Here is a 22,609-nt window from a genome sequence, read left to right as displayed (position 1 = left end):
CACAGCTAGCGCGGGTACCCAGGGCATCGCGTGGGCTTTGGAGCGTGATGGGAAGCTCCAGCTGACAGGCAGTTCCCTGGGGAGGGCTGGGCCAGAGCCAGAACAGCAGCCAGGCCTGTCTGATTCTGCTCTTCACTAGGCCACCGAGCCGCAGCGAGCTCGCGGCTAACAGGATTGGACACCGCCACATGCACCCGAGGGCCTCCTTGGGTGTAGCCCAGTTCCTTTGCGTGCTGGCCCAGCCCAGCGCCTTCCGGTCCTCAGACCCAGGGGGCCCCACCTACGCTTCTCCAGGTACACCCCTGGCCCCCGGGCGTTCGCTCCTCCTAGAGTTTCTCCCTGGCCCCCCGCCAGGGACACTCGGGCTGAAACTTTCGGCGACCTGGGGCTGTTACCTAGGGCGAAGCAGGAATGTGGCCCAGCTGGGGTCTGCGCTGGCTCTGCCCGAGATGCTTCCCTGCTAAGAGGCCTCCACCCTTCCTTTTGTTCCTCCAGAAGCCTCCAGAACAGGGCCCAGTGCGTGACAGGGGCAGGCCTCAAAAGGTGACAGGGTCAGGGCTCAGAGGGGGACCGGGGTCAGGGCCCTTCTGCTCTGTCTGCCCTGTGAGGCCTCCTTCCGCACTGCCTGTGGACAGATCTTCTCAGGACAATGTCTGTGGACACGTACGGTGGTCAAGGGGTGTCCCCCCTGGGTCCCCACTTGCCATGGCCCTCTTGTGTCGGGCAGAGCAGACTGAGGGCTCTAAAGCCGCGTTTCTAAGCTCTGAAGAAACTGCTCAGACGGGGTGAAGGCCCCCGGGGGTGGCGGCCGTGCGCTGACTCTTCTCCCTCCAGCAGGACCCATCGGGATGGCCCTCGGGCGTCCCTCCCGCACTAGGGGGCACCCAGGCTGCGCTGTTTGTGCTCGAAACGCTGCTGTGAGCGTCTTGCACCGCAGTCTTCGTGCCTGTTACCCTCGGCTGCTGCCCTTCCACGCATTTCTTTTCAGATTTTTTATGTCATCTTAATTTTTCTCAATCTGAATTGTGAGGCTTCTTTTCCTTAATTTTTTAAAAATTATTCACAGCTTTTTGGGGTATACTTCACATACGATGCAGCGCAGCCACATGAACGGTTTGGGGAGTATTTACAGATATGCCGAAACCATCAGAGTTGGTTTCAGAACACTTTCTTTGTCTCAAAAAGGAACCCCCTCACTTTGACTGTCATCCCCCAACCCCCATCCCCCCCTCGCCGGCCCGCAGCCACGGATCCACCCTCTGTCCCTTGGATTCACCTGTTCTGACTCGGCCTGGAACCGGGGTCCAGGACGCGAGTCTTCCATGCCCAACTTCTTTCACCGGGTGTCGCCACTTGGCTCACGTCCTGTGTTAGGACTTTGTTTCTTTTCGTGGCTGAAAAATATTCCATCGCCTAGAGAGACCACCTGTGTGTATTATTCGTGGATTCATGGACATGTGGGGCATCTCCGCTTTGCCACCCTTATGAATAAACCGCCGTGAACATTCACGACTAAGTTTCTGGGTGGGAGCAGGCCCCTTCCCTTGGGTAGGTTCCTAGCGCAGTGGCAGCTGGCGCAGGAACTCTGTGCTCAGGCCCTGGGAGGATGTGCCTTCCTTTCAAGTCTCAACTGTCTGCCGTCTAAAAAATCTCTGATTCAGTTGGAATGACTTTCGATGCAGTGGGTGCAGAGGGGGGAGCAGCGCATTTGCTTTTTCTCCCCCGGGCGGTCAGCACGCTGTCCCCCACAGATACGCAGGAGCGCCATCAGTCGGGGGTGTAAGGGACGCGGTCCTTCCCGAGGCGGGCTTGGAGGGGCCCCCAGCTCGCTCTTGGCCTCCCCGGTGAGGCCTGTCGCCGGGCTCTGCGCTGGTCCCTCTCTGCGGGACGAGGCCGCGCTCAGTCGGGGCAGCTGCACCATCGCATGAGCCTGTCTGTGTCTCCTCAGGTGAGAACAAGAAGCGCCCGGGACAGGGCCAGGTCGGGGGCCGGGGGTGACATGGAGGGGGTCTCGTCCATCTTGCCGCCCAGGCAAGGGGGAGGGGCAGGCGAGGCTGCGAAGGCACCCCCCCACCACGGAGGGCCTTGCACCCTGCAGCCCCCGCCACCCCATTTCCCCCCACAGACCCCGCCCTCTGCACATCTTGAAGGTGAGCTGGGCCTGGAGGCAGGTCCTTGAAGCTGAGCTGGGCCCCTGGGGTGGACAGGAGAGAAATCTTGCCGATTCCCCGAGGCTCTGAGCTGCCCGTGCCCCGTGTCCCACGCACCACCGAGCCAAGGGTCAGCCCGCATCTGGGTGGACCTAGCCCTGGGACCAGCGGGCTGTCTCCCTGCCCCTGACTTGCCGGGCGCCTGGCTCAGGCTCTGCCCCTCTGAGCCTGGCTTTCCCTCCATGGGCAAGGAGGGCGTGGCCCAGCCGCTCTGCACCCCTACTCATGGGTGGTGATGGTGATGCAGGAGTTGGAGCCTGATGGGCATCCTCTGAAGCCCTTGCACTGGGGGCACCACAGGACTTGTGCTGCAGCCACAGACCGAGACAGGTGGACGGGGACATTGACAGGGGCGCAGGTGACAACCCATCCGCATAATGACACCTCTCTGCCCACTCGGCCCCTCACTCCCATTCTCAGGGGCCCTGTCGTTTATCTTGGGGTGTCTGGCCCCTCAAGACCTCCAAGATAGGGGGGTCGGGGAGGCGGTCCCATGTACCAAGCCTCGGCCAAGGGCGCTCTGCCTGGCCACCCCGTGGGACTGCGCAGCACGGGCCCTGGCGATGCTGCTCTGGGTGCGGCGGGCCCCAGTCCTGCTGGGGTCGGTGCTGCAGCGGGAGTCGGCCAGTCCGAGTCCCCCCCACCCAGCGTGAGTCCATTAGACTGTGGGAAGCCACCCTCACATCACATTTGGCGACAGCGTGATGAGCTGCACGTGCGCTGCTCTGATTCTGGCTGTGCCGACTGGGGGGGCAAGGCCGGTGGCAGGGACACGTGGGGGTCGGGCAGGGCCATGTCGCTGGGAAAGTGGAGACATCTGCTTCCTCTGTCCATCTCCTTTAGGGCCATGTGGCCGGTGAGGTGGGTGCTGACCCGATGGGGAAGCAGGTGGGGCTGGGGAGCGGGGTCTGAGTGGGGTCGGGTCAAGGGGGCTGACTGGTTTTGTTCATTTGAAGATGCCCACCCAACTCAGGGGCTGGTGGGGGGAGGGCAAGGCCAGGTGTGGGCCGCCCATTGGAGGGCCATGTCCCCAAAGAGCCCTCGGGCTGGCCTCTGCAGCCAGGACAGCAGGGGTGGGGGCCCAGAGAAGGCTGAAGTTCCGGGAATGGAAGGCCAGGAGCGCACAGGGGTGGGGCCCAGACCCCCCGGGGAGAGGTCGGAGGGAGCCAAGAATGGGTGGACCCAGGGGACAGGCCTGCTGTGACACTCAGGTGTGTGAGGTCCCTGGAGCATGAGGGAGGCCGGTGGAGGAGGTGGGGGGATGGGAGTCAAGTCAGGGGCCGGGGCCAAGAAGCAAGCCGTCCTTGCAGAGACAAGGGCAGCGTGAGGGCTCAGCCAACCGGTCTGCAGGTCCCGGGAGGAACGAGGGGTGAGAACTGTAAGTGGGTCACAGGCTGAGGGTAGGAGCTGGAGCGGGGAGGGCCTGTGCCCCAGGAAAGGGGGTGGGGGCAGGAAATGGGTTTCCACAAAGTAGGAGTCACAGGTCAGGGCTCAGCAGTGGCCGAGACTGAAGGGACAGGCTTAGAGCAATGCCTGGGGTGGGGGGGCGGGGGGGGCTGGAAAAGAGTGGCCCCTGGACTCACCCAAGGAATGGTCTCATGTTCTCCTGGGAAGAGCCTGTGGCTCCCCGGGCACCCAGACTGTGTCTTACACCGGCTGCGTCTCCACCCTGCCCCAGCCCTGCTCTGCGTCGCCCCACAGCCAGCTCAGCCCGGAGCTGGACGGGGGCCTAGTCAGTGCTGGGCCCAAGCCTGGCCCCGAGGCCTGATGGCCGCATGGCCTCTGGAGGGCCTGATGTAGTCACAAAAAGCTCTTTTCCTGTCCACAGATACAGGCTCGGGGAGCACGTCGGACGGTCTGGCACAGGGCACACTCTTGGCGCACAGCCTCTGGTCTCTCTGTGATGAATAGAAATGGAGTCTGGCTCGGGCCCGCAGGTCCTTCCCCTCCCCTAAAGGTGCTCACGGAGCTCAGAGCTGGTTGAAGCCAAAGGCTTCCCCAGACACCCCAGCAGCTGCCTGAGAGCCATGACGGGTGGTTCTCGCCTCCTTCCAGAACCTGCGGTTGTGAGGGGCCCACTGCGCTGGCAGTGATGAGGGGCTCTGGTTACTATCATGGCCATGTGGCAGGGCCCGGGACCTCTGGGTGTCTGCCCACGGCTGGGAGTGTGTATTAAGAGGGGCCCCGTGATGGGTGGGAGCCCAGAGGGGCCCTCCTGAGAACGGAGCCAAACGTCGTGGGAGCCAGCATCGGCCGTGCCATTCTGCCAAAAGCTGGGGGTGGGGGTGCTGGGGTCCCACGGGGGCAGTGCAGGTGACCCTTGGAAGGGGGTCAGCCCTCAGCCCTGCTGGCCCAGGGACCGTGCTGTGTCTGCTCTGGTGGCTTGAGTGGCTTCGTCTGGCCCTCTGTCTGGTGGGCTCTTGGGCTGTGCCCACCCAGACCCTGCTCCCAGGCAGAGAAGAGCTGGGACATGAAGCGAGAGCTGGGGAGTGGGGTGCATTCCTGGGGCCCTGCTTGCGTCCCCGGCCCTACCAGCCTTCCCCGGGGGGGGGTGTCACCTTGCTCCCACCTGGGGCGGCTTCCAGGGACCCCTGCCTCTCCTGCTGGCTCCCCTCCCCCACTCTGGCCAGGGCTGGCTCCATGGTCAAAGACCAGATGAGCCAGAGTGGCCAGGGGCTGAGAGACGGACAGAGCCAGCAGGACCAGCCAAACCAGATCACACTGGCGGAGCCCCTAGGGACATAGGGAGGCACAGCATCTGTATCCACCTGCTGGAGATACGACGCAGACCTCGCTGGGGCGATGCAGTGAGCAAGGGTGAAGATGTGGCCTGAAGGTGAATCCTGCCCCAGGAGGGTTAGGGCCTGGGGCTGGCATCAGCCACTGGCAGGGGCAGCACCCTCGGGAGTGCCAGCACCAGGGAAGGGGCCTGGAAGGGACAAGACCCCTCCCCATCCGCTGTCCATCGGGGGCCTCCGGTGCGCCAGGCCCAGGCTGGGCACTGACACCCGCAGCCTCGTTCCGTCTGGGCCCCAGCTTGGTAGGCGCCATCGTCCCCACTTCCTTAACCAGACAGCCAGGCTCAGAGACGCGAAGGACCAGCTCCAGATCAGCCCGAGCTTTAGGATCTGACAAGCCGCTCAGGGCGGCGGGAGCACGAAAAAGAAAGAGGCCTCTCAGTTGCTTTTCACTTTTTCCGAAGTTTAGAATCAGGAAGAAAATACACACTCATCACCACCCATCAGACACTCGCGGCAAAGGGAGGTGGGCGGGGCTGTGCCCCTCCCCGCCCTGTGGCACCAGGGCACCAGCAGCCGGCGCACCACACCTTCCTCGTGATGGCCAGACCCGACCCTGACCCCAGCTCGATGCTGTGGTGCCAGCCTCTTGGCTGATTCCAGGCCAACGCAGAATACAAGGCTCCACAGGAGGGGCCGTCAGGGTCGAGCCGCCACTCCCGAGACACAGAGGCCGGCTCCCAGGAGGAACCTGGGCCTCTCCCTACCACGATCCTTGGTCCTGATGCAGATGGGGCACCTGGCGCCCCTCTGTCCCCTCTCTGCTATGCCACCCCCGGCCTGGCACTCGGCTGGACACCCTGAGTCTGGCCTTCATGGCTTCCCAAACCTCCTGAGCTTTTCTGACCCTAAGGTATTATATTTAACATGCTAAAGTTCTCTTAAACTTATAAACCCACCTTCCCAGCCTCCCCTCCCTCCCGTAGCTGACGGGAGAAGGGACTGCACAGCGGGGCAGCGGACAAGGAGTCCAGCCCACCTTGGGCTACCCCGCCCCCTCTGTGCCTCTGTTTCCTCATCTGTGAAAGGGGCTTGATGACAGCTCCTACCTTGCAGGGCTGTCGGGGGAACTGCACTGACAGACAGTAGGTACAAACTGACTCTGATTGCCAGGGGCGCTGCAGCCGAGTCCCCTGACAGTGCAGCGCACCTCCCACTGGGAGGCCCGGCCCGGCCTGAGCCGAGCACCTTCGTGTGCTCTGTGCGGGACGCAGGGACAGCCTGGCCTGGCAGAACCTGCTCTAGGGGGGTGGGGTGGGCAGCATGGTCCCTGGCGCTGGGGGGGACCAGGTCAGGGTGTAGGATGGATGGACAGATGCAGGAGGCAGGTGTGAGAAGCACCCCGCTCAACACTGTGCACCTGCAGCTCCCACTGGATCCCTGCTCTTAGTGACCCCACAGCCCACAGGTGGCCAGGCAGGGCTCAGCGCCATCGCCCACTGGGACCAGAGGGAGGGACGGACGACCAGGACGGAGTGCTTGCACAAGCAGGGTGGTGACCGCTTCCCAGGCCCCGCCCACTGAGTCAGGAGGGCAGGCTGCCCGCCCTCCCGCTGGCACCTACATCTGCACTGGCCCTGCAGCCAGCTCCAAGGGGACTCGCTCCTGAGGGCCAGGGGTGGGGTCTGCCTTCCTCCCAGCTTCCCCTGAGGAGGGACTCACACCTGGCCGGCCTCAGGGGGACGGGACACCAGGCCTGCTGTCTGGGCAGAGCACGCTGCCAGCCCCTAAGGACCCCGACCCGGGCTGCCAGAGCGTCCCCATCCCTGGGGGCCTGACAGTCCTGGGGGAAGCTCTCAGGAGGGAACTTCCAGCACAGGTCCCCCTGACAGGGGCCACCCTTCGGGGCCCAGGGCTTCTAAGTTCTAGAACCACCCCCCACATGGGCACCTGCCACCGTTGCACCCACTTGGGCTCCTCTGTGAACACTGGAACTGGGGCAGTGGTCAGGTGAGGAGGCCTCTGGTGCTGCGTGACCCCGGAAAAGTGGCTGCGTGTCGTGTCCGGTCTCACAAGAAGGAGGGTTGGGCTCCCTGGACACACCTGTGCCTCCCCAGCCTCACCATGGGTGGGTGCCCCTTAAATAACGCCCATGCCTGGGTCCCTGGGGATCCCAATGCCCAGCTGGCATGGGGGCTCCTGAGAGCCCCTCCCTGAGGTGGAGCTTGCAGGGCCCTTGGCAACCCTCCGGATGGAGCAGACCTGGAGGCCAAGGCCGGTGCACCACCGCTTGTTCAGGATGCCGGCGGGGCCCGCAGGCCAGAGCACAGGGGCCTGCTGCAGGTGGCGGGACAATGGTCACTCCTCAGGAGGGGGCGAGGGGTGCGCACCCCCCCTTTCTTGACCCCGATCCCCCTCCCTTCCATCCGGATCCACTCCCCCCTCCCCGCCGCCCCCTCCTGCTCCGTCCCCCAGGCCCAGCCTGCCCCTGCCCAGCGCCACCCCAGGCAGCCACGAGAGGGCGCCCCGCTCCAGTTCGAGGATGCGCCCTCCGTCCCCACCGGGGGGACTGTCCGACTTGTGGGAGGAGGGGAAGAATCCTCTCTGGCAGAATCCTCTCTGGCGCCCCCGAGGTGGTTTCCCCCACCACCACCCCCGTAAAGGCTCTACTCTGCCAGGACCTGCTATGGGACTAAAGGCCAGGCCTCCGCAGCCGCGACACTGCTCCCTTCTTTCCTGGCCCAAAATAGCCCTGGGCTCAGCTCTCAGGCTTGACCAAATATAGCCTGGCCTGTCCTGCGGCCGCCCAGTGCTGGGTGGGGAGGGGGAAGGTCAAGGGTCTGGCTGAGTAAGAAGGGACAGACCCCCGCACTGGACCCAGAATCCACTCCTGGGGCTGGAAGGTCTCTTTAGGCGGACCTACACCGTCCCCTGCCACAGGCCACTGGACAGAGGCTGGCACCCTCCCCGGGACAGCCAACGGGGACACAGGCCTTCGTGGCTCAGCCCCCATGCCACACCTGCCCTGGGCAGCTCCGGCCTCAGTCAGGGACACAGAGACAGCCCCTTTGGGGCCTTGGAGAGCCTTCGTCCTACCACTGTCCACCACCCCTGGGTCCCTCATCTCGCCTCCCCCTCCAGCACAGCTTCAGGGCAGACGCGGCAGAGGGCGCCTTCGAATCAGTGGTCTGGGCCGACCGAAGCCTCCCCGACAGCACACTCTGCCTGCACCCCATCCTTGGACAGATGCCTCAGGAGGCGTGGTCCCACAAGAGCCTTTTGGAAGTAACAGGTCGTGACCTGGAAGCTGACCCCAGGGTGGCCAGGGGAGGTCGGGTTCTCTTGCAGACAGTCCTGGGTGTGGCTGGGGGGTCTGGGAGGGCAGAGGGTGGGGTCCGTGCTGCTCAGAGCTTTGTGCTGGACAGTCTGCGGAGGCGGGAGAGGGCTTTAGAGGAGACCCCAGAGGGTGGCCAGGAGTATGAGGGCCAGGGCCAGGGTCGCGGGCGCCGTGAGGCCAGCGCCGTTGCAGAGGTCGTACTGGCAGCAGGACGTGGTGGACGCGTGCTTGGAGTAGCCGTCGTACACGGTCTCGAAGCATCTGGGCACGCAGGACTTGCTCACCTTCATCTTGGTCTGAGTGTAGTCTGCGGAGGGGTGGGCAGGTGGGCCAGGGGCTCCCCGGGGCAGGTGGGAGCCCCCCGTCAGCCTCCCCCACACGCCCACGGGCCGTGGGGAGCACTCCACAACTCACAAGTGCGCGTGGTCATGCAGTAGGCGACCATGGCCGGGCAGGGCATGGGGTTGAAGCAGTTCTCTCCTTCGTAGGCACACACGTGGCACTCCAGAGCCTGGGCTGGGGGCCGGGGGAAGGGGGAGGGGGTCACAGAGCAGGGGGAGGCCCCTCCCCTGCCCACCACCTCCCCCAGGGCAGACGAGCGGGGAGGAGAGGGGGTCGCTGGGGTTTCCGGCCTCGCTGCCCCCCACCCCACCCCTTGCAGCCTGCCTGCCCCCAAAGGTCCGTCTATCCATCCCTCTTACCCACAGGCAGGCCCACCAGGGCCACCAGCAACAGGGCGAGCAGGGGCGCCATGGCTGGAGGCGAGAGGGCAGAGGGGGGGTGGAGACGCAGAGAGCGGGCCGTCCTCGATTCAGCACAGGCCGGGGCTGGAGCAGGGCCCAGAGCGGGTGGGACAGGCCCCTGCCCTCCCAGAGCGCCTCATCTACTGGAGGCGCTGGAGCCCTGCACAGAGGAGACGAAGACGGATGATCACGGCGGGGCCTGAGGGGCTCGCTGGGGGCTTGGGCAGGAGGCACCCAACACGGCCTGGGAGTCAGGGGAGGCCCGCTGGAGGAGGAGACACGAAAGGGAATGGGAAGGAAGCAGGGAAGGGCCGGTCCAGTCGGAGGGGCCAGTGCCCATGAAAGCGAGAACCGAGAACCCGGCCTCCTGAAGGAGGCAGCGCCGGAAACCGGGTGGGGACGCCTGGGCTGCCAGGCCCAGAGCCACACTCCAGGGGCCCTGTGGAGCTTGGCACACAGGCCTCTCCCTGCCCGGAGCCCCAGGTGCAGGGCGACTGGCCAGGGCAGGGCTGGGGCCGCAGAGGTGGGCTGATCCGGCCCTTGGCCCCGCGCCTGTCCCTGCGTGGGTGGGCCTTCCCGCTCCCTTCGGAGCCTGGCCGGGGGCCCCTCTCCCAGGAAGACCTCCAGAGCCCCAGCCGGCCTTGAGTCCTCCGCCTCCACCTCCGCCTCCGCCTCCGCCACCGCGGAGCTCCTGGCAGCGATGGGCTCCGTCAGCCTGGGGAGGACGCGCTTTGAATGCCCTCCAGGAGGGCGCTTGGGCAACGCCCTCAACAGCAGCTTTTGCCCGGCCTGGCGGTGCCCTTCGGAACAGAGACGTCTCCTCTCCGGGAAGGGGTCTGGGGCGGGGGTGGGGGAATCCGGACCAGGACTCTCCTCCCCGCGCGGGGCTATTCGAGTCCCGGGTCTCCGCGCCGGGGACTAAATTAGACTCTCCCGAACCCGGGAACAACAAACCCATCTTCCATGACCCATTTTTCGGGCGTCCACCTCCGGATGCCGAAGGTCCGAGCGAGACCCTCCCGAGGCTTCAGCTCTTCCCGCCCCCTCCCGGACAGCCCCGCCCCCCCAGCCGCGGCCCCCAGTTAGGGGGGCTGTCGGGGTGACCTCGACCGTGCCCTTCGCCCCCCGGGGCCCTCGCTGCGCCTGGGACTCACCCGCAGCCGCGCGTCCGCCCCGGCCAGGGACTGACCGTGCGCGGGTCCGTGCGCCCCGCAGTGACAGCGCCGCGACACCGCCCCGCGGCAGAGCCGCCCACCGCGTGACGTCACCGCGGGCCCGCCCCGCCCCCGGGCTCGCGTCGGCTGCGGGGCCCCAACCAACCGGTCCCTGGGGCGGCCCCGCGGCGGCCTCCACGCGACGCTCAGACGCAGGTGCACCGCCAGGACGCGCCCGGGGCCATGCGCCCCGCGGCCCGGAATCTTCCGCCCCTTCCTCCCACCTGCCTCCCGCAGCCGCGCCGTGCTCCACCGAGGCCTGCTTCCCAGCGGCCACCCCCCCCCCACTTATTCCTTCAGCCCAGTCTTACTGGGATGCGGAGCTGCGGGGGGGGGGGTGTCCCCACCGGCCCTGCTTTACCTGCTGTGTGACCTCGCAAGTTACCTAGCATCTCTGTGCCTCAGTCCCCACACCTGGTCACACCTAACAGAGCAGAAAAGCAAGCCCCGATAGGATCCCATGTTTCCTCGCATGGTAAAAATAACGTTTAAGGCAAATTTTAAGATTTTCATGGGCCCTAATTTTTTTTTCCCTAATGTGAGAAAGAAAATACACTTTCTTTGACCACAAATTTTTTTTTTTTTTTTTGCCTTTTAGGGCCACACCCTCCACCCATGGAGGTTCCCAGGCTAGGGGTCGAATTGGAGCTACAGCAGCCGGCCTACACCACAGCCACAGCAACATCACACCTGAGCCGCGTCTGCGACCTACACCACAGCTCACGGCAACGCCGGATCCTTAACCCACTGAGCAAGGCCAGGGATCGAACCCACAACCTCATGGTTCCTAGTCAGATTCGTTTCCACTGTGCCAAGATGGGAACTCCAGACCTCAAAATTCTCTTTTTTTTATTTTAAAAGAGATGACCATTTGGGGGTCCTAGGCACTGAGCCTCCAGAGCAGAGTGGGCACTCTCTGCAGGCAGCCTGGCTGGTCACCCAGTTTGCCAAATAGTCACTGAGATGCCACAGGTGCTGGGAGTCGGGGGATAAAACTGACAAATGTTCCCGAGTCTTTCTTGTCTTCGTGAAGCTTACACTCTGCAGCATAAATGCACATGGGTCAAAACCGGAGTAGGCGTGGGCTTCCGCATTGGCTCACGGGGAAGTCACGGAAACTGGGTTTACTGCCCTGCCGTCAAACAACTGGAGAGAGGGGCACAGACGGCGCAGGGCAGTGGTCCTGGATGGCAGGAGATAAATGACGATGATGGGGCTGCAGGCCGCATGACAGGGGTGGGGGATGGGGGTGAGGAGGTGAGAGGGGCTCAGAGGCCAAAGCAGCTCCAGGTCGAAGGGCAGAGCGGGGAGGGGGAGTCGCCCTGAGGTAGGGCTGCCGACAGGCTGCATGCAGGGAGGGCTCCCACTGAGGGCCCGGAAATGCGGAAGGAGCAGGTGGTTCCCGTGTGGACTGAAACAAGACATCCCACCTAGAAGCTGTGACTTCATGTTTTGTTCGGGGACCCTGTGGTGGACAACAGCCCGGGACACAGCCTCTCAGGTGGCTCTGAGGAACTGCTCCAAAGAGGGGAGGGAGGAGCCTGGAGACAGAGGAATATTCGCCGGGGTAGGGCTCGATTTGGAACACATCAAAACTTTACTGCTTATCACACAAAAATAGACAGCTCACGTTCACAAGTTTAAGGCTTTGCTGTAGGTGACGATGCAAGAAATTATTCCTTTGATCTGCATCTGAACCCTCCTGTCTTCCTCCAGCCTGAGTCCCCCAGGGAAACTATAAACCCGTGGAACCCGGAAATGCAACACACCTCACGCACAAGAAGCTGAAGCAAACGACACCAAGGCACCTTGTGGCCCAACTGCTCAAAGCCAGTGACGAAGAGAAAACACTGCAAGCAGACGTCATGTCATACACCCGGGGGCAGGTTTCTCATCAGAAACAGTGCGGGCAAATGTTCCAAACACCAAAACACAAGAGCGAAGCAAACAGCTTGGAACTACATGCCCAGTTCAGGCGCTGGAGACTCAGACGTTGGCCACATGGGCTCCGAGGTCCAGCAGCTCTGCGAAGCAGTTCTGCCCTTGGCCGTGATCCTCGGCCAGCCTGGGGCCCCTGCCCTTCCCACTCCAGGCTGAGCCCCTCCTCCCCCAGCCAAGCACCCACCACCCCTGGACCCATGTGACTGACTGTCCAGGAACAGGTGTGGTGTCCCCTGAGAGGCCCCCAGCCCCCGTTGCCCTCCATACTGTGTCCCCTGGCACAGGCCTGGCTCACTCCAGCACCCAGGGTTTCTGGGAGAGGACAGAGGGAGGCAGCCTGGGGGGAGCCGGGGACTCCACTGCCTTAGCAGGTGGGGAGGTGTGGAAGGGAGAGAAGTGGCCATTGGCGACCTGGGCCCCTCTTGGCTGCAGCTGTCCTAAGAGCAGTGTGGCTGGGGCGCTGGTGACACAGCACCCCCTCTCTAGTCTTGCTTGTCCACCAGGGGCTGGAGAAAGAGCAGGGGGGCTGGCCAGAGGAGTGGGCAGCAAGCCAGGAGGGCCCCCTGCCTCCTCTGCGGGGCCCAGTAGCCCAGGTGGCCCCAGGGAGGCTCTTGGTCATCTCTCCCACCCCTGTTCCTCTGACCCCAGGGAGATCTGCTCCTTTCTGTCTGGGGGAAAGTGCAGGCCCCACTACGCCGTGAGCTGTGAGCCAGTAACTGTTGTAAGCAGGTTGCAAGGAGGGGCTGGGTGTCTCTTCTCAGAAGCCAAGTTCAATTGCTTTTACAAAATCCTCGGAAGCCTTTGTGCTTGGCTGCTTTTAACCGTTCTATTCAGAGAAGAGACAGCTGCCCTGTGGTGTCCCAGATGGACCAGGAGAGTCAGCACTGGACCCACGAGGCCATCAGCCCCTCAGCTCCCAGCACAGCTTCTGGCCTTGGCCTTTGGAAATCCCTGCGCAGGCTCTGGACTTGGGGCTCCGGCAGGGGGAGCCCTTCCTTCAGAGCTGCTGGGAGGGAAGGCAGGGGCCACCCCTCCAGACAGTCACAGGTCTGGGGCAGCCCAGCCCTCATCTTTGCAGACCCAGGCCCCGGCCTGTCACCTGTGGAGGGACCTGGTTAGGATCGGGGTTGGGGTCAGATTGGGTCTAGGACGGTTGAAGGGGTGGCTGGGCTGCCCAGTGGGGTCACAGAGAGGCGGCCAGGAGCCTGGGAGTCTGGGCAGGAGCTGGCGGGAGGGCGGTGATGGGGGGGGAGCTGCGACTGTCCTGGAGGATGGCCCTGCAACCTGTGACCTCCAGTCTGGGGTCCTGTGGGGTCGCAGACGCTGCTCCAGCCCCAGGGGACAGCGGGCTCTCCCGGGAGGGAATTCGCTGGTACCTCCCCGCTCCTGGCTGTGCCTTTAGGGATGGTCACTCGGCCGCCGCCCTGACCCCAGGTCGAGCATCCGCCTCCCTCCGCCCTGCAGTTTGCTGGCTGCGCCCTTGGCTGGGGTGGGGGTGCGGTGGGGGCAAGTGGTCTTCGCGGGACTCTGGCCCCAGGAAGCACTTTCCTCTCGGTCTCTGGAGCTGGACCCACGCAGAGCGCCCTCCCCTCCCCCCCAGCCCCTCCCCCAGGTGCAAGTCCCCGCCCCCACCCCCCACCCCGGATGCCAAGCCCGGCCAGGAGGCCAGATGGCTGCGGGACGTCGCCGGGCGGCGGGAGGGTTGTGCGCCCCTGCCTCTCCTCCTGACCCCTGCGGCCCGCGGCTCTGACCCGGCCTTTCCACTCTCTGCCCCAGGAGCCAGAGGGCGTGGTGTGCGCTCAAGCGAGGGGGAGGCAGCCCCGCAGGGCCGCTGGTACCAACGCCCGGCTCTCCGGTGGCCACCGGGGGGCATGCTGGTCCTCAGAGGATTCCCGCCTCCACAGGAGCCAAGGTCGGATCACAGCCCCTGGGAGCGCGGGGCGGGAGAGACCTGCAGGCGGTAGAGGGGCCGGGGCCCCCGATCTCCGCCACAGGTGACACTGGACCGCGCTGCCTTCCTCAGGTGGGCGCCACGGGCACGCGGAGGAGTCCTAGGCTCCGGGGAGTAGGGGGTCTTGCTTAAGGTCACCTGGTCAGGACGAGGTGGGACCCTGGTCACCAGCTGGGGCTTGGACATGAGGGGCCAGGGAGGGGCTGGCAGGGTGGGCCTGCGGCCCTGTCCAGAGGGGTTCCACCAGGGGGTCTCAGGCAGGCAGGTGGCTGCCTGGCCATCATCACCGCTCCACGCACAAGCTTCTCCCCAGGGCGCCTACCTAGGCCTCCCCCAGGAGGGCCTGCTCTCCTGGGGCTGCAGAGGAGGTGGCAAGGGACCCCCCCCCCCGCCCCTGTAGCGAGGGTGAGGGGTGACACTTCAGGCGCCATGCAGGCTGCCAAGACTGGCCTTGGTGACAAGCCCTGGGACTGGAGGGCCTGTGTGTCTGGATGGCCCCCAACCCCTCTGCTCCCGGAATAGCACAGACAGGACCCCATTCGTTTTCAACCGTTTATTCTTATGCAGGAGGTTGAGTAGAAAAATAAAAGGGAAGCAAACAGAGTGCATATGAAACCAGAAGGGAACAGAACGCCTTCTGTCCCCTCCCCTGAGGCCCCGCTGCTCAGGGAGGCGGGTCCTCTCATCCTGGGGGAGGGGTGGCTCCCAGCCATCGTTGCTTCACGCCCCGTGACGATGACGACGGCAACCACTGGGCTCCAGACCTTCTGACGGGGGCCCCAGCCCAGGGTGCCCGAGCCCCCGTCCTGGCCGGCGAGAGGAAGGGGTAGGGCCCCTGGTCCCGGGGGTCACAGGCTTGGGCCCCAGAGGAGGGCGAGGAGGCCCAGGGCCAGCGCCAGGCCGAGGGTGGCACTGGTGAGCAGGGTGCGGGTGGCCGCGGAGGTCTGCAGCTTCTCGTTGCACAGGTCGCTCTGGCAGCACAGGGTTGTGGCCGAGCCGCTGCTGACTTGGCCCTGCATGCTGTACGTGGGCGAGCACGACTCCACGCAGTCCTTCTCCACCAGGTTCCCGGAGAGGGGCTCCACTGGGAACAGGATGGGGCGGGGGGCGGTCAGGCCAGGCAGCACCTGGGACCCCATGGCACCCAGGTCCCAGGTCCCAGCTCCCTTTGCCAAGCCGTCACCAAGCTCACTCCCACCAACCGCCCCAGGGCTGGCCCTCCAAGCCCTGGGGTGCCTGGACAGAGCCCGGGGCATCCGGCAGCGCCCCTTCCCCTTCTCCCGGCCCGCTCACCCTTGGTCGTGGTTCTGCAGAAGTTGGAGTTGGCTGGGCAGGCTTGAGGTTTCTTACAGTTGGTAGTGCTGGAGCACACGTGACAGCGGAGCGCCTGGGCTGGGGGTGAGGGTGTGTGGTTTCAGCGGGCCCCAGGGAGACCTCCCAGGGAGACAGGGAGGCCTGGCTTTACTGCCCGAAAAGACCCCTCCTGGAGAGGGCCTGCTGCCACCCCTGCCCCAGGCTTGTCCCCTCTGAGGCCCCTGATTCCTGCCAGGGCTCCTGTGTGGCACAAAGCCCTGGGAGGCAGGAGGGCACGGTCCCTGGAGGAGCTGCCCAGTGCCTGGCTTTTCTAGAGGACCGGTGAGAAGGTGGCCATATGGGGGCACTGATGGCCCTTCTCCAGGGGCCTCAGAGAGCCCTGGGATTGGCAGCAGCTCCCAGGACCCCAGGGCCTGAGGCTGAGTCGGGGCCCCAGGGCTGTCAGCTCAGCCACACTGAGCATGTGGGAGGAAGGGCTGGTCTGGGAGGACCAGAGCCTGGACCCTGCGGAGACGCAGCCTGAGACGAGTCCGGGCTCCCTCCCTCTCAGAATATCTGATTCTCGCCGTTGATCCTAAGAGTCTCCGGTCTGAATATTGTAAGTCTGTGATTCCACACTTTTATGATGTGGGGTTCCCTTTGATCTGGGCCCCCGCAACGCCAGGTTCTCTGAGCCTAGGGAAAGCAACTCCAGGCTTCCAGGGTCCGCGCCACCCCCACCATCCCCAGCCCCTGCCCAGCCCCTCACCTGGCCCCGCGGCCACAGCCAGGGTGACAAGGAACAGCAGGGCTGTCTTCATCTCGGGGTGTCTCTGGGAGCAGTGGGGGCCCCTCCTCGCTGGAGGCCTTATAGTTGGCACAGGCCGTGGGGGAGGGGCGGACGGGGATCTGCCCCATCCTGCCTGGCCCACGCCCTCCAGCCCAGCACACCCCTGCCCTGCCAGCTGGAGGGATCTCAGCGCTGTCCCCCAACCCCCCCCACCTCCCCGAGGGCCGGGGACCACCTCCCCCGGGAAGAAGTCCTCAGCTGACTTTGCAGCCCACTGCCCTGTCCTTTTTCTGTCCCCTTCCCAGCCCTGGTCCCTTGGTCTCTGGCCTTCCACTCCCACCCTCGGATAGGGTCACCATCCTGAGCCTGTGCCAGTGCCCTGGGGGTGCCCAGTGACCTGCCCCAGGGCCGGGGGCAGGAGGAGGTGCTCGCCCTGCGTTCGGGGTTGCTAGGTCGACCCCCAGGGGCCCTGAGAAAGGACCCCAGGGAAGCAAAGTATCCACTGAGATATCTGGACCTGGGGAGCGGGGCTGGACGAGGCCGCGGGTGGGGCGTGGATGCCGGATGTGCCGGAAGTGGTGAGCATGGACCGGGCGGGGGAGGCGAAGTCCAGCAGGGCCTGGGGCGGAGGAGAAGGGACAGGGGCTGGGCTGCTGGGGGAAGGGTGGCCCGGGGGCCAAGACTCCTCTCCTGAGCACCTGCCTCCCACCTTTCCCAGCCCCAGGACACCTCCCAATCGAATGCCCCCTCTGCCTGCTCCTCGCCGGCCCTGCTCCAGCAGCTGCCCCCACCCTGCTCTGGGACCACGGCGCTCTGTGTCTGCTTTGCCAGAAGTCCGTGTGCGCTCCCAGGCCGGGCGGGTTTGGCTGGGGGGGTGCCAGCCAGAAGATCCCCACTGCCCCCTCTCACCGTGTTCACAGGAGGGACCCGGGCCAATGAGCACATAGGCCTCCTTCCCTTGATCCCCCCAACCCCGGTTTCCAAGACTGCTTGCCGGCCCCGTGACCACACTACCTCTCGGTTGCGCCGGGCAGACCTTGCTGGAGGGTGTGGTGGGACCCACAGAGGCCCTGATGGGTCCCTGCCTGGCAGGTCACGATGGCAGTGAGTGGGGCCAGGACACAGGTGGAGACTGACCCTGGGCTGTGCCAGCAGCTGTCCCTGCTGAAGACACACTCCAGAAGGTCTGGTGGGGATGCGCCTGCTGCCGAGAGGGCGGCCCTGGGCCGGAGCGTGGGGGTCAGAGCCAGCTGAAGGCTCTTCGGAGCACAGGCTCGGCCACTCAGGTCTGGGGTACAGAGCCCCGGCCTTTCCTCCTGGCAGCCCCTGCGCCAGCCGGCTCCCGAGCTGACTCCCGGGTGGGTGGTCAGGCCTGCATCGCAGTGCCGGAAGCAGCCACCAGAAACGCTGCCCCTCCTGAAGCAGTTACTGCACCGCGGAACCCGCCCAAAGCAGGGAGGGGGGGTTTCTGTGCCTTCCGGTCCTGGGGGGGCAGAGGGGGAGGCAGGAGTCCCCGGTGGCCCCACATCAGCCTTCCAAGCCTGGCGAGGCTGCCGGTCTGGCTGGCTGGTCCCTGGGGCTTGTTGAGTGTCTCTGGGTTCTGAATGGACGAGGCAGATAATGTGGGGGTTCCCCGCGCCCTGACCCAGAGAAAATGCCCTGAGCTCGGAGGCCCCCCCACAAGTCCTCAGCCACAGGTGGGAGGCAGGGTGCTGATGAGGCCCTGGGAAGCGGGACACAGGGCTCAGTGCCAGGGTGGTGACTGGCATGGGGTGGGGGGTGGCAGGTGGGGAAGGCTGACTCACTTGGGCCAAGGGGCATGGAAGCTTCTGGAAAAACTGGTTTGGAGGATTGGATTTCCTGTTGGGCCCAGGGGAGCTGCAGGATCCAGGGATGTGGGGCCGAGTGGGAGCAGAGATCTGGGCAGGGGGCCCCTGCAGGAGGGCCTGGAGGGCACCTCTGGACCCCCAGTCCACCTCCACGGGGCACCTCGGGCTTTGCTGTGGCCGTGTGCCCTGGAGGCAGAGGTGGGGAAGGAGGCCTTGGCCCTTGGCAGAGCCGCCCGTGAGGATGTGCACTGCCTCTCCTGGGGGCTTTCTAGCAGAGACTTCAACCCCAGACACACTTGGCTTGTGGGAGAATGTGGGTGATTCTAGCGGCAGGAGCTCACAGAGAACCGGGGGGCGCTCAGGACAGTACAATCAGGGAGGGCTTCCTGCAGGCAGTGACCTGACCGTGATCTTGGAAGCAGGCTCCAGGATTCAGGGCAAAGAGGAGCTTTCATGGAGAGAGGAGCCCTGAAACTGGTCCCCTTCCAACACCAGGGCCAGAGAAGGCCAGGCTGGCACCAGGTCTCTGGTGAATGGGCAGAACCTGACACTTCTCTCTGTCACCACCGGCCCCTCCTGTCCCTCTTCCCTCACAGCCTGGAGAGACCTGCTGCTTCCGGAACCCGAGCCCTCCGACCCAGCCCCAGGGCCCTAGACTGACTGTACAGCAGCCATGACTCCCGGGAGGGGCCTCGAAGGGGCGGGGGGGCCAGGACACTGCCACCTCCGCCCCGGCCTGCTCCTGAACCCAGCTATCCAGGAAGTCAGGCTCCAAGACAAGCCTGGGCCTCTGCCCGTGGCCAGGGTCTTCCTGCCAGGCCCCCTCCCCGCACCTTGCCTTCCTGCCCGGCCCCCCTGGTCTCAGGCCGGGTGGTGGGGGGCAGGGACGGAGGCCCAGACCTCCCGCTGTCAGGGCCACCAGGGTTACAGGAAGTGGGAGTGTGGCCCAGAGAGGGAGGTGCCTGGTTCAGTGTGACCCAGCGGCCACCCCAGGCCTTTGGAAAGTGAAAGCACAGCCTTGGGAAACCCCTCCCCCCAGCCCCGGGCCACCCTGGGCTGATGGGGGGGCACCAGGGCGGGCCAGTCAGGCCTGGTCTGGGCACCTCCGAACCTCAAGCTTCGGGTCACCCCAAACTTCCCTCCACCTTGAGGTGCCCCATGCACCCCCCTCTCTCGTTCCTTCAACAGAGTTTTAGGACCTGTGCTGTGCCAGGCACAGAGGGTAGAAGAGAGACAGGGAGGAAGGCTGGGGTCCAGCCCCTGGGGACCCCAACTGGCTGGGAGGAGGGGACAGGATGGACACGTGATGATGCTCCATGTATCCGCCTTGGGAACCTGACGACCAGGGAGGCTGAGGGTCCCGGGGCTGAGGGCGGGGGAAGCTCCAGCAGGTGGCATGGGGAAGGGCATCACGGCAAGAGAGCCAGGGCCTGGCCTCGAGCCCGTGCATGGCCTCTGGGTCCTGCTTCTCTCTGTTTCTCTCCTTCCCAGCCAGGCCCCATGAGTCAGGCCATGGAGTGACGCGGTGTCCTCCTCGGGCTGCTCTGTTCCCTTTAGTCACACACCTGCACACTCAGATGACACAGGGAGGGTGGGACCTGGCCCCGGGTCACCCAGCCAGCGCATGGGAGTGAGTGGGCCTGCCCCCTGCTCCTGGGGCTCTTCCCCACACCCAGGCCCCCTGCTGGGAGAGCCACCGCTGCACCCAGGGCCGCAGCCGAGACGTGGGTTTCCCGCATCTGCTTCCCAGGGCCTGGCATAGCCCCACCTGTTCTCTCTCATCCTGGGGACCTGCCCGAGGCCAGCTGCAGCCGAACCGGGGCCTCCGGAAGGACGAGCGGCGTCGGAGAAGGAGTGGACACAGACCCGATGCTTCTGCAGGCTGCTCGTTTGTTAATTGGATCAACCAAGCTCATGCTCCATTTTCACTTTCCTTTGGCACATGTCATGCCTCATACACCTGGTGGTATTTTTTAACTTTCCACTCCGTCAGATGTTACCTTATGACCCGGCGCATGACCAGGCACATCTGGGGACACAAACAATGCTCTTTTTCGTACTTCCCACTTGACTTTTCAGACTTAAATGCATTCATGGAGATGCTCTCACTTCGCGGGTTGCAAAAGGACAAACTCACTAACTTCATACTTAAGACTATTTCTGTGTCTAAAACCTAAGGCCAGACTATGTTCTATGAGTAAAGGTTAATCATATCTATCAAAGGTTATTTGATTCTTATAGAACTAGAAACCACAGCACTGACACTTCTCAGGGTTGGGCCAGCAGGCCTGGCACAGCAATAGACAATTGACTGAAAGCAGGTAATTTCCTGACCTGTATTCAATCACCTGCTGCAAACCACACAAGTTGTTCTATAACTAAAGCGCGGTGACCACCCTATTCATCCACCAGTCTCTAGCATAGAAGAGAGCTACCTGCTGGAGCATGGAGAGACCTGTGCCTCGAGCCTCTCTTTTGTCTCCAGGGATTTCCGCAGGTTAAACGGTAACGGTCTAAATGTGAAAGCATTCTATCAGGCTCTGTACAGAAACAAGGGAGGAAACTCAGACGTGCACGAAGGTCACAGAACAAGGGGGTGGTAGGAATCCGCGGGGAAACACCAAGCCCCGACGTTTACCTTCCCTGGGGTCTTGCTTCGGGGAACTTTATTCGACAGCAATTTCCCAGCTCTCGCAGTTTTTATGAACAGCAGAAGCAGGCAGAGAAGACGCAGCAGGACCGTCGCTTTCCCAGACATGCTGTGCGGTCTGCGGTCCACGGTCTCCCGGACTCTGTCAGCAGGCAGACCTGTGCGAACGGCTCCCAGCAGGGACCCTTCTCTAGAGACGTGTCCCCTGCCATTGCTCGTGTCCTTGGGCGGGGCTGGGGGCTGGGGTTCAAGGCCAGCTCTGCCCCTCTGTGCTGGCCTCTCACGCAGCTGGAGCCCCTCCTCTGGGCTCTGCCAGACTGCAAATCTAGGGAGTCACCACGTGGCCAGCCCTCTGCCTCGAGGCGCAGCCTGTTCCCATGGCTGGGCTGGAGCCCTAGGTTTCTGAGGACCAAGAGAGACAAACCTCCGGAGAGGCCTCACAGGACCCCTGCTCACACCCGCACTGGGCACCCCTCCACAGAGCCCACATGGGCCCTGACTGCCAGTTGCTCTGGCTGTGTCCCCGAGAGACCCTGGAATGCGGGGATCAGGGTGATGGAGGAGAAGCCCTCGAGGTGTGAGCCGCGTCCTGGGGGAGTGACCATGGGGCCCTTCCCACTTTCTTCCCCACCCCTCTGCCCACACTTGCTCCCAACACCTCCCACGTATCTATCCACTCAGCCATCTGCCCATCTCTCATCATGCCTGCATCCGCCCGTCTGTCGCCATCCACCTGTCATCCACACGTCCATCTCTCCATTCATCCATCCTCCATTCATCCATCAGTCTGTCCATCTAGCCATCCATCCATGCATCCATCTGTTCCCTTATCCATCCATCCTCCATCCATCCACCATCCAGCCTCCATCCACCCATCTATCCATGTGTCCATCTGTTCCTTCATCCATCCATCCATCCATCCACCCATCCAGCCTCCATCCATCTATCCACCCATCCATCCATCCATCCAGGCATCCATCTTTTCCTTCATCCATCGACTCTTCTGCTCACACCACTTCCGCATCCTCTAGGAGATGGTTACAGTGACATTTTTCTATCGCCTCGCTCCTCAGCTCTTTCTCATTTGTACACTCACCTGCCCATGACAAGAAAAAGCAGTAATTCTCAAAGACCCCAGAGTGAAACCTAGTGGGGCTCTGAGAGCCTTAGGTCTGCACGTGGGTGGCAGGCATCCCCGGGATTTGCAACAACAGACATGTAGACACTCTTATTACTCAAGATTCTCTGTCGACGGGGGTGGGGGGCGGGAGGACAACTTCAGCCCTAACCTTTAAGAGGAGAATGAACGTCTAATGTACACCATGTGCTCTGCTTGTCTGTCTGTCCGCCTTTGGCCCCAGCACCTCCACATGGAGCAGAGCAAATTCCTTTCTCCTGGGCCACCTTCCACCCTAGTCACTTTGTCCCCTGCCCCTTGTTTGGTGCTACCATTTTTTAAGCTCCACTAAAACACTGCCAAGACAACTGAACATTTTTTAGAAAAGTTTTTGGGGACCAGCTGATGGAGCCATGGAAACGGGCCCCTTGTCCTCCTGAGCACGTGCAGGGGAGGGCTTTGTTCTTCTGGTCAGACCCAGGTTTTGGGCCTGGACAGCCTCTATCCAAACCCTGCATTTTACAGACCAGGCGCCCAGTGCTGGTCCGAGCACAGGTGACGGAAGGTGGCAGGGTTGCCTCTGTGCACTCATGTGGCTGGGAGCTTGTGGCGCACTGTCCTCAGGTCGTCAGGGAGCTGAGGAGACTGGGTGTCTGCTCCTCCAGCCTCAGGCAGCTTTGAGCTCTGAAGTGGAAACAGTCCCGCTCAGCTGCTCCCTGCTTAGCCTGGTGGCCTCCGGGGCCCAGCTCTGGCACCAGTCCTGGTCCAGGGGTTTGCATGTTGCTGCAGCCTGCTC

The 22,609-nt window shown here is 63.8% G+C and overlaps 2 protein-coding genes across 2 annotated transcripts; both read right to left on the bottom strand.

Annotated features, from left to right (window-relative positions):
• Window positions 1–5,390: 5,390 nt before the first annotated feature.
• LYNX1 (Ly6/neurotoxin 1) lies at window positions 5,391–10,264 on the bottom strand. Its single transcript, XM_021088775.2, has 4 exons — window positions 10,183–10,264; window positions 8,987–9,188; window positions 8,700–8,801; window positions 5,391–8,592 (listed from the first exon to the last, which is right to left on the bottom strand). The coding sequence occupies exons 2-4, from the start codon at window positions 9,036–9,038 to the stop codon at window positions 8,396–8,398; spliced, it is 351 nt and encodes a 116-aa protein (XP_020944434.1). The 5' UTR covers window positions 9,039–9,188; window positions 10,183–10,264; the 3' UTR covers window positions 5,391–8,395.
• Window positions 10,265–14,672: 4,408 nt separating this feature from the next.
• On the bottom strand, window positions 14,673–16,271 carry LY6D (lymphocyte antigen 6 family member D). The gene is made up of 3 exons (XM_021088774.2): window positions 16,197–16,271; window positions 15,428–15,526; window positions 14,673–15,218 (listed from the first exon to the last, which is right to left on the bottom strand). Exons 1-3 carry the CDS (start codon window positions 16,246–16,248, stop codon window positions 14,983–14,985), a joined length of 387 nt encoding a protein of 128 aa, XP_020944433.2. The 5' UTR covers window positions 16,249–16,271; the 3' UTR covers window positions 14,673–14,982.
• Between the last annotated feature and the right edge of the window lie 6,338 nt (window positions 16,272–22,609).

This window comes from Sus scrofa, chromosome 4, assembly GCF_054392235.1.
Source record: "Sus scrofa isolate SSC_HxYL_T2T_F1_AM1 chromosome 4, Sscrofa_HxYL_maternal_Yorkshire_Landrace_v2.0, whole genome shotgun sequence".
Classification (NCBI taxonomy): Eukaryota; Metazoa; Chordata; class Mammalia; order Artiodactyla; family Suidae; genus Sus; species Sus scrofa.
The sequence above is the reverse complement of the archived record's forward strand: the minus strand, read 5'-3'. Positions and strand labels throughout refer to the sequence as shown.

Coding starts and splice junctions, on each gene's coding strand:
- LYNX1 (XM_021088775.2), bottom strand. CDS start 9,038: ATGGCGCCCCTGCTCGCCCTGTTGCTGGTGGCCCTGGTGGGCCTGCCT. Junction 8,802..8,986: donor CCTGGTGGGCCTGCCTGTGG/GTAAGAGGGATG, acceptor CCCGGCCCCCAG/CCCAGGCTCTGGAGTGCCAC. Junction 8,593..8,699: donor CTGCATGACCACGCGCACTT/GTGAGTTGTGGA, acceptor ACCCCTCCGCAG/ACTACACTCAGACCAAGATG.
- LY6D (XM_021088774.2), bottom strand. CDS start 16,248: ATGAAGACAGCCCTGCTGTTCCTTGTCACCCTGGCTGTGGCCGCGGGG. Junction 15,527..16,196: donor GGCTGTGGCCGCGGGGCCAG/GTGAGGGGCTGG, acceptor CCTCACCCCCAG/CCCAGGCGCTCCGCTGTCAC. Junction 15,219..15,427: donor CTGCAGAACCACGACCAAGG/GTGAGCGGGCCG, acceptor TCCTGTTCCCAG/TGGAGCCCCTCTCCGGGAAC.